General features: G+C 39.4%; 1 protein-coding gene across 4 annotated transcripts in view; it reads left to right on the top strand.

Moving 5' to 3' along the window:
- INADL (InaD-like (Drosophila)) overlaps nt 1-10,520 on the top strand; it is a 289,773-nt gene that overhangs the window by 194,093 nt on the left and 85,160 nt on the right. For all 4 annotated transcript variants that reach the window (XM_014549254.1, XM_014549253.1, XM_014549252.1 and 1 more), the window contains exon 29: nt 8,296-8,368. In XM_014549254.1, coding sequence (XP_014404740.1) covers nt 8,296-8,368 — 73 coding nt within the window. The remainder of the gene's footprint in view (nt 1-8,295; nt 8,369-10,520) is intronic.

Genomic DNA, 10,520 nt, shown 5'->3' with positions numbered 1-10,520 from the left:
AGCAAGCCTCACCTGTTCGCTTCAGTGCATGGCTGCCGGCCGCCATCTTGGCTGACAGTTAATTTGCATAAGGATATGCTGATTAGCCAATGGGAAGGGTAGCGGTCGTACGCTAATTACCATGTTTCTCTTTTATTAGTGTAGATTTATATTTATAGATATATTATTACTTTAAAAACTGATTTTTATAAGTTGTATTTTTCTAAAGTTAGTGCTGCTATTTGCCAATATTTTCTTCCCTAGTTGAAATTATTGATTCTCTATGCATTTCCAATACATAGAAATTTTTGGCTTTTATACCTTGGCAATTTTAAAAAATTTATTGACAATTGTGATAAAATTGGGAACTGGCCACAAATTTAAGAGTATAATTAAGAGTAAAGTAATCACAGAAAGCTGTTAAATATGCTGCAAGCAACATATTGATTAACTAGGGCCTTTAATCTATAGTAATGTACATTTGTGTGATCATGTCCTTGTCATATTCTTTTAACACTCGTATTTATTCAGATACTAATTGATCTATAGTTCACAAAGGGTCTGTGAGTTATTAATGAAAATTAGTAAGTTGCTGCTATGTATATATGATTTACATAATCACTCACACACATCCCTCTTTGTCCCCCACATCATTAGATTTTGGACAATCCAGTAATCATGTAATTGTGCCCTAAACCACATAGGGACCTTGATATACTAAATTTTTCTACTCTGGATCATACAGAGATGATATTACAATCTGGGTTCTTACTATGCACCTCACATTTAGTTCTGTGAGTTTTCCTACTCAGCATATCCTCTCTACACAAGCACACCAATTTAAGTACAGGAGGAGAGCTCTATTAATACGATGAAGAAGGAATTTCTGTGTTTGGCAGTGTAGGGATCCAGGGAGATTAATGATCCTGCCTGCAGCTCTTGTCATACGCGCCCCCACTATCGAAAATTAAATGTCATGTATAACAACTCACTCTCCATTACTTAATTACATGTGGAAAACATGTACTGTATAAAAAACTCCTGGGGCTTAAGGAGGCCAAATAAAACTGAAACCCTTGGATTTAGCGCTAGCTATCAAGTCCTCTTGAGTAAAAGTGGATTCACCATGGGATCCGCTTTACTGTATTAATTAAACATATGTCTTGGTTTTGTAATTAAAAATAGAGTGTGCCCCATCATTCTCTGGCCATATCCCTAAAAGACGACATTGACTAGAAATTAATGTGACTGTCAGAGTCCTATCTGGGAGAAGTCTATCTAAATAAGCAAAGGGAATGCCTGCTTTTAAAATCCTTTTTGTGCTCTGCTCTTGATTCTGTATATCTAGTTTTGATAAATAGGAGAAAAGATGGTGGGCACAATCATGAGTTTTACTTTCATAAAGAAATATTCATGTATTCATGCAGTAAGTATTTGTTTAGTGCCTACTTGTGCTGGTGCTGTAGAGTCAGCAACACAATCTCTGCCCTAAAGAAGGAGGCAGAGAGTAAACAGTCTGGCACCTTAATCAGTGATATAAGTGCTATAATATTATAGGGACATATAGGAGACGAACTTAACCTAGTTTGGGACCCCAAGGGAAGGTGTCACAGAGAAAGATACTTAGAAAGTATGTATAAAAACCCACAGGTTTTTAGAATTGGATGTCATACCCAGTATACTTGAATATTTACTTGTAGGAGAAAAGCAATCCATCTTTAAGAAAGCACCATTAGATGACTACAGCTGTGTATGTCGTTTGAATACTGTAAGAAACCATCTTTCTGACTCTCATGAACCAATAAAGAATGCAATGCCCCTTTTCACATGCACAATAAAATATAATTCATGGGATATGTGACATGAAGTTTTGAGGAAGAGGCCTGCCATTAGCACTAAACTTTATTAGGAGTTGCAGGGAGAAAGGAAGTAGAGATACATGCCTGCAATTTCAAGGCTCTTCAGTATCTCTGTTGGACCATCTGGTAGACCCATATGAGTCTCTCAAGTGCTCTGAAATCTTGACTCTTGCTTAATTTCTTCAGTACTTGTTCCCTATGCTATTCATATTAAATTGCAATTGTGATTATTTGTTTTATAATAAATAATTTATAAGCCTTTCAGTGAAAGAACAAGGTGTGGTTAAAGTGTTTTGTGTTTTGCTCTTTTGTCAGACACTGCAAGTTATTTAATTTATTTTTGAGAGAGAGGAAGGGGAGGGGAGAGAGAGAGAGAAACATTGATCGATGTGAAAGAGGAACATCGATTGGTTGCCTCTGGTATCCATGCTGACCTACCACCTTTTGGTGTACAGGGCAATACTCCAACCAACTGAGCCACACCGTCTACATGAATGAATTTAATTCAAACATTTATCGAGTACCTACTGTTTGTCAGATGCTTTATAAAGCCATAGAGTTAAGCTTTCCAAAAACCTCCAAGACATGCAAATAAATAACTATACATCAGGCAAAACAAGCACCAATAGAGAGAACTCTATGATGTTAGGGTTACTGAGATTGTATTTTAAGGCTTGGTTGCTAGGAGTGCAATCAAGTGCTTCACAGTTAAGAAGGGAATGATTTAGATGTATTGAGACCAAGAGAAAGCAGAAAAAGGAGACAGGTAAGTAGGAACATTGTTGTCATAGTCCAGGCAATGTTAAAAGTACATGAATTAGGATGGGGACCATAGAAGAAAAGACATGAAAGGATGAAGTCTTTAGAATGTAATCATTAGACTTGGAGATGTCTTTGGATATAAGGTTTGATGGCTGAATGTATTAAGAGTAACTGAGTACTTAGCACCTGGAAATTTCAGCATCTGAGATTGAACATCATAGAACCATGACATATTAAATGTTAACTATTGTGCCTTAGTTCTCTGACATTTACATTATCTTACAACAATTCTAGTAGAAGGTATTATTCCAATTTTATAGATTAAGAAACCAAGATTTTTAAAAGTTGTTTAGTATCTTGCTTACATTACATCTTACTGATAGAACCTAAATAGGTAGAACTGTATTTTTGCCTAGGTTGTCTTAAGTGTAGATATCTTTTCAGAATAGCTCATAGTTGCCTTACACTATATATAATCATTTCCATTGGTGTTATCCAGATACTACCCTCCTGATCTCTGTGTGTCGGGTTCTAAATTTTGAGTTCCTGGAGAAACAATCTATTGGCACAAACTGAGGCAGGTAGTCTGCCCCCTACATCCACTGAGGGTGAGACAGGGTGTCAGTGTTACACAGTGTAGACATTGCGACTGTAGCCCATCCAGAAAATCACTGTGAGCTGGGCAAACACCCCAAAGAAATGTCCATTCATGTGGTTAATACTGACAACTGGGTGACTGCAGGCAACACACTGTCATTTACTCATTGCAGCAGCTTGGAAAGCACAGAGGATAGTTTTAGGAGTTCTGCTTTTTATCTTTCCCTGCCTTGTTATGACCACTTCCATTCAACAGACCTTTACAGTACACCTACTCTGTTAGTTACAAGCTGGGGATACAGAGAAATCAGATCCCATCTCTTTGTTTAGCAAGGGAGGAAGAACAGCACAAGTAATGTTCATAGAGCACAGCAAGTACAATGATAAGGACATACACTTACAGAGTTCCTTACCCTGAAAAATTATTCTCACTGTTATTCCTGATAGAACTCCATTATCTCTCTCCCAGCAGCTATCAAAGACAATAATAAAAACACCAGCAAACAAGTACAATTCCCGATTGTGTCCTATATGGGGCACTGAGGCCTACGAAACTTGTTGATTATGTTGCAAAGAAAAGTTAATTATAAAGCAAACAGATTTCATTCCTTATGAGAACATAGAATATGAGGTGTCAGGGGGTCCCCAGAATTCATTCAGGTTAACTGATTATGTGTGTTTTTAAATATGTTTTTATGATTTTAGAAAGAGAGGAAAAGAAAGGGGGAGGGAGAGAGAGAGAAACAAACATCCAATGGCTGCCTCCTACAGGACACCTACTGGGGTTCAAGCCTGCAACCCAGGCATGTGCCCTGACCGGGAATAGAACTTGAGACCTCTTGGTGAATGGGACAGTGCTCCACCAAATGAACCACCACACAGGGCAGGGCTGGGTTAACTGCTTGTTTAAAGTGTAAATGGCTTCTCTCCTTTGGTCCCCCTCCTCCTACTTCTTTCTCTTTAAAATTGCTGCTGCCCTGCCAAAACCGGTTTGGCTCAGTGGATAGAGCGTCGGCCTGCGGACTGAAGGGTCCCAGGTTCAATTCCGGTCAGGGGTGTGTACCTGGGTTGCGGGCACATCCCCAGTAGGAGATGTGCAGGAGGCAGCTGATCGATGTTTCTCTCTCATCGATGTTTCTAGCTCTCTATCTCTCTCCCTTCCTCTCTGTAAAAAATCAATAAAATATATTTTAAAAAATAAAAATAAAATAAAATTGCTGCCGCCCTAACCAGTTTGGCTCAGTGGATAGAGCGTCGGCCTGTGGACTGAAGGGTCCCAGGTTCGATTCTGGTCAAGGGCATGTACCTTGGTTGCGGGCACATCCCCAGTAGGGGTTGTGCAGGAGGCAGCTGATCGATGTTTCTCTCTCATCGATGTTTCTAGCTCTCTATCTCTCTCCCTTCCTCTCTGTAAAAAATCAATAAAATATATTTTTTAAAAAATAAAGTAAAATTGCTGCCATCTCAGGTCTTTACTTGCTTGATCCTGAGGTGTGTGGATGAATACTCACTAGTAAGTGGATTATAAAAGATTATGGACTGTAACTTCTGATAGCAGCTTTCTTCTCTCCATTGAGAGTAATTGTAGGTTTTCTATTCTGTGAGGCTTAAAAAAAATTAATAGTGACTTCAAAGGCTATTCAAGTCATACTAATTTGGAGGAAACCATTAAATTGCAAAAGGATAATTAGGCTGATTTGAGCTAACTAGGTCTAGTTAATCATGATTTCTCAATAAGAATTTATGTACAGCCTGGCCATTGTGGCTCAGTGGTTGAGCATTGACCTATATGAGGGTTCGATTCCTGATAAGGGCACTTGCCTGGGTTGCAGGCTCCACCCCCAGTGTGGGGCATGCAGGAGGAGGCCTATCAATGATTCTCTCTCATCATTGATGTTTCTGTCTCTCTCCCTCTCCCTTCTTCTCAGAAAGCAATTTTGAAAATAATAAAAAATAAAAGAATCTATGTGCAGTCATATTTTTAATGCTGTTAACCTTTGAAAGAGATAGAGAGCCATCTGCTTAATTACTGCCAAATATACTCTGCCCCTGGGGCTCTGGATTCTGAGTAGACATGTCCTGTCAGCTTTAGACTCTAAGCTAGAGCTAAGCTTTCTTGTGTTCGTCAATGGGGGAAACTGGGTAGGAAAGGCAGTTACCACTGGGGAAAATGCTATCCGTACCCAGGGGTGACTGACTACGTCTGGGTATGAGCACACTGCTGAGAAATGTTTTGAACTCCATGAAAAAAAAAAAAAAGCCATCTTTCAACATAGTAATGCATGCTGAAGGCATCTGTAATGCTGTCAGAAAAAGAGAGATACAGTATAGTCTTCACACTCTGTATCAATTTATAGTCCCCCCCCCTTTTGCTTTGATTTGGCTGGTGTGCTAGATAGTCCAAGAATCTGAGAAGGTGAGAGCAGGAAATGGCACCTAGACTTCATCTCTTTATTTATAGTCGGCCTCCTTCCCCAGAATTTATATCAGCTCAGGATTCGTACAGTTCAATCTACTGAAGAGATCAGGAAACTGATTTGCTTAGAAGTTTCCCCCCCAAAATCCTATAGCTAGTTAGTGGCAGTGCTAAAATTGAAACTCCTACCTCTGTCTCCTTATTGAAGTGATTGATTGTTACATTTATTTATTTATTTATTTTAAAAAAGCTATGTTAAATACAAACTATTTGCCAGGCACTGCATTTGCCCTAGATGATGTAATACTAGTAGAGATTAGGAAGGACATGAATCTTGTCTTTGGAGTGCTTACCCTCCCCAGGCGGGGCGGGCCGGTCACAGATTTGAAGCAAACATTCATACAAATCGGTTACATAAATTATGAAAGAAACAGTCCTATGATCATTGTATAGGGTGCTATAAACATATAATGGAGATCCTAGAAGGCTTGTTCCAGGAAATGACATTTATGGTGAGCTGTGAAGGAGAAATAGGAATAAATCAGACAAAGGGTTTGGGCAAGAGACATGCATGCAGAGCAGAAGAGATGAGAATGAGTGACCGCCCTGTGGTGGGAGGAGCTTGGCTCAGCTGAGAAATGGAGGGAAAGCCAGCATAGCTGGTGTGGAGCAAAGCGAGCAAGGAGACAACAAGAGGAGGCCAGAGATGGGACTGGGCTCAGACTGCCCAAGGCCTTATGGCCTCCACAATTCTGGGCTTAGGATCCTAAGTGCAATAAGAAGTCACAGAAAGATTTTAAACAGGGCATAGAAATATCAGATTTTTGTTTTCAAACCATAACTTGGCTGGGTGCAGAATAGCTTGGAGAAAGGATGAAGAGTTTAAGTAGGGAGACCCCATAGGATGCTCTTACATTAATACCGGTGAGAAATGATGATGGCTTGTACTAGGATAGGATGGAAAGAAGTGCAAAGATTCAAGATACGTTTTGAAGGTAGAATCAACAAGATTTCTTTTTTTTTTTTCACAAGTCAGGGTTTTTTATTTAATACATTCTAATCAAATAGTAACAGCGGTAAATAAACACTTTGAAAAACAGGCAGGTATCCCCCTTTCTCTGGAAGAAAATTAAGTCAACGTTTTCTACATGGTAGAAGGGAGGCAACTGCTGGTGTCCATGGTTAGACAATTCAAGAATCACTTGGAAATTTCTACAGCCATTTCCCCCCAAAAATCCATGGCAGCCGGTTGGGACACAGCTACTTCAAAGGGTAAAATGTTCTATTTCTATGTGGTTTTATTAACAGGGACTGGGTTGCACTCGTAGAGCATGGATTGGGTATATAATTGAGGTGTGAGAGGTCTCAAGAATGACGCTCGGGTTCTTGGCTGAAAAACTGGGCAGATACTGTTGACATTTACACAGGTGGGAAGGAAATTGACTGTGGAACCCTCTGGGGACTGAGTGGGATAAAGAGCTCTGTTTTATTTAAGATGCTTGTAAGACGTAGAGTAGGGTGTGCAGATCATAAGCCCAGAAAAACATCTGGGCTAACTATGTGAATTTAGAAGACCTCGATATATTGACAGTCTTTGAACTTAAGGAAATAATTTGCCTAGTTGAGGTTATTGACCTCGCACTGGAGGAGAAGGATGGGTGGAGTATAAATTTAATAGAGACATTTCAGGTAAAGGCAGGCATGTGATTAAAGCCCCAAAACAGAAATAGTGAGGGCCAATTGATCTTTTTCTAGTTGGTGAGAAGTGAAAATATGGGGTGGGATTGTGAGTGCCCTCCTCAGTCAGGTAGTGGCTATCCTATCTACACTGGTCATCTTGAGAGATCTGTGAACAGTCTTAAATCCTTACACAGCAGTAAGAAGCATTTTTTGTGCTTCATTAGTTTATGTTGTGAAACCTTAAAGTTGGACTTAACATAAATCTTGAGATAATGGTATTGGTCGTGCATCATGAAGACTGAAGGGTAAATCTCCCACAGAACCACCGCCTACCATTTGTTAGTAACATCGTGGAAATCAGCCCAAATAATCGGACCTGGTATTGTAGGAGTTGTACTGTGCCTGTCACCCCGGTGATGAAGTTTCAGCTCCCACCTCCTCTGCTCCTATGAAGATGATGAGGAGTAGGATTACCCTAACCCACAGAGCCCTGCATGTCTGGATCTCTGCTCTCCCCATCCATCACTCCTCTCACAGAGTCCACCCATGTGGGGACTGTCCTATACATCCCATCATCCTTCACTTGGCAGAACAAAGTAAGAAGCCAAGTGAGGAGACTGGGAACCTTTCCAGTTCAAAGAACAAAATGCTCTATCCATTAGTGGGGCCTAGAGGTTACACACACCCTTTTGAAAAATGTATACTCCTCAGTGCTGAAAAGGTTGATGGCTTTCCAAAAATGAGCCTCTGCAGCACCTGCCTTACTAAGCAGGATTTGGCCAGCTCCTAGCATCATCATTCTTTGTCAGTAATAATTGTATCTTAGCATCCCTTGAGTAATATATTTCTTTGTGTCCAATAGTTTTGTATGTTATGTGTATATTTTTAATTCTGTAGTGCTGTTCATGCATTTTCAAACTGAGAACTGAGGGAATGATGATAACTTGAGCCAGGCACTTGGCATGTACTGTGTACTGATTATGCCTATGTTAACGTCCGCAGAAATGAAGATTCGGTCAATCAGATGGCCGTTGCTCCCGTTCCGTTACCATCAAGTTCCCCATCTTTTATTGAGGTAAGATGGCTCCTAATTAGCTTATAGTGAATATATTAGATGGGTTTGTCATAATTCTTTTTTTCCAAATCTAGCTTTTTTGACTTTCAGTATCTTGTATTCCAAATTCATGAAATTTGTTATCTAGGGAATATACCTGTCAAATAGAAAGTATTTGAAGTACTAGTACGATTATAAAGTAATCTAAAACAATGTTAAACAAACACTTTAGAAGTTAACCATATGAGTATTGCCTTCCTCAAAGTTTCTTAAAGTTTTTTTCTAGACATAGAATGTGTCATTTCTTAGAAAACTCTCTTTTTTAATAACTGAATAGTAGTACCCCTTTCTTTATGGTTTCAAAACACTTTAAACCAGCCGTGGGCAAACTACGGCCCGCGGGCCGGATCCGGCCCATTTGAAATGAATAGAACTAAAAAAAAAAAGACCGTACCCTTTTATGTAATGATGTTTACTTTGAATTTATATTAGTTCACACAAACACTCCATCCATGCTTTTGTTCCGGCCCTCCGGTCCAGTTTAAGAACCCATTGTGGCCCTCGAGTCAAAAAGTTTGCCCACCCCTGCTTTAAACCTATGATTGTAGGTGTCTTTAAATAATTACTTTCATCTACTGATAGGGAAAGTGATAACACAACAAGATTGCTATCATAATGATCTGCTGAGAGAGAGAGAGAGAGAGAGAGAGAGAGAGAGAGAGAGAGAGATGATAACCAGTGTGTCTTCCCAGCTGAGGGAATATTACATTCTCTTTATGTTTTTTAGTTATTGAATTATTTTTTAATTTCAAAAAGAAATACATAATTATTATAACTAATCAAATGCAGATTTATTAAAAGAAAAGGTTGTTTTTACTTTCCCCACCTCCCCAAGGAAATTAATATTTACCATTTAGTATCTCGCCATACTTTTTCCTTTGCTTCTACAACAAAAATAAAGTTGATTTCCCCCACACATCTTGGCCTCTCCACCCCTTTGTCTTTGTTTCTATTGTTTCTTCTACCTGGATGCCTTCCCACTTTCTCCTTATTAATTCTCAACCACTAATTCCTTAAAGAATTACCTTTTTGGAAGCCCCTTCCACATGTTCTATGACTCAAAGTGAATAAAATACTAGTAATTAATAGAGAAGGTATAAGTCCTCAAATGAGAGAGGCTGTTCTTCTGACCAGCTTCATCCCACACAATTCCCTTCAGTAATCTTCACTCCCTTCACAGTTAAATAATACTCACGATTCCTTGAAAAGGTAAAAATTATCCTTTGTTCTTTGTGTGATGTCACCTGGGCCTTATAGAAAAAGACAGACCCATTTCTAGATGGGTTTATCAAGGATTCTGTTCCTTGTAATTCCCTCATTATCTTAATGTTTTAATACTGTCAACATTAAAATCAAATTTAAAAAAGAAAAGAGAATGTAGGATTGGCCCTGGCCAGTGTGGCTCAGCTGGTTGGGTGTCATCCCATTCACTGCAAGGTTGCTGGTTCGATTCCCAGTCAGGGCACGTGCCCACGTTGTGGCCCTGATCCCCAGTAGAGAGCATGCAGAAGGCAGCTGACCGATATTTGACCCTCACATCGATGTTTCTTCCTCTCCCTCTCCCTTTCTCTCTCTGTAAAAATCAATTTTTAAATCTTTTTTTTTAAAAGTAGGATTGTAAGCATCACTCTAAACTGTATGCTTTTGAAGGATTAAGCTTTTTGTCTTCTTGATCATTTAGTCCTCAGTGCCTAGCACCTAGTACCTGCTTAATAAATATTTATAGGGTAATTGAATTGCAGGAACCATATTTTGGCTTTTCTACTGTATCCTTGATGCTTTATTTCAGTGTTGAGTACTTCTTATTGATTCAATTCATTCTGCTGCTATTTACCAACTATCTACTTTGTACAGCATACAAAGATTAATTGCAAATAGTCTACCCTCAAAGAACTTAGAGCAGTGGTTCTCAACCTTGGCTGCACATTAGAATCACCTGGGAATTTTTTTTTTAAATATATTTTATTGATTTTTTTACAGAGAGGAAGGGAGAGAGATAGAGAGTTAGAAACATCGATGAGAGAGAAACATCGATCAGCTGCCTCCTGCACATCTCCTACTGGGGATGTGCCCGCAACCCAGGTACATGCCCTTGACCGGAATCGAACCTGGG

Source organism: Myotis brandtii, unplaced genomic scaffold (genome assembly GCF_000412655.1).
Source record: "Myotis brandtii unplaced genomic scaffold, ASM41265v1 scaffold540, whole genome shotgun sequence".
NCBI classification, from domain to species: Eukaryota; Metazoa; Chordata; class Mammalia; order Chiroptera; family Vespertilionidae; genus Myotis; species Myotis brandtii.
This window is presented reverse-complemented; position numbering and strand designations above follow the sequence as displayed.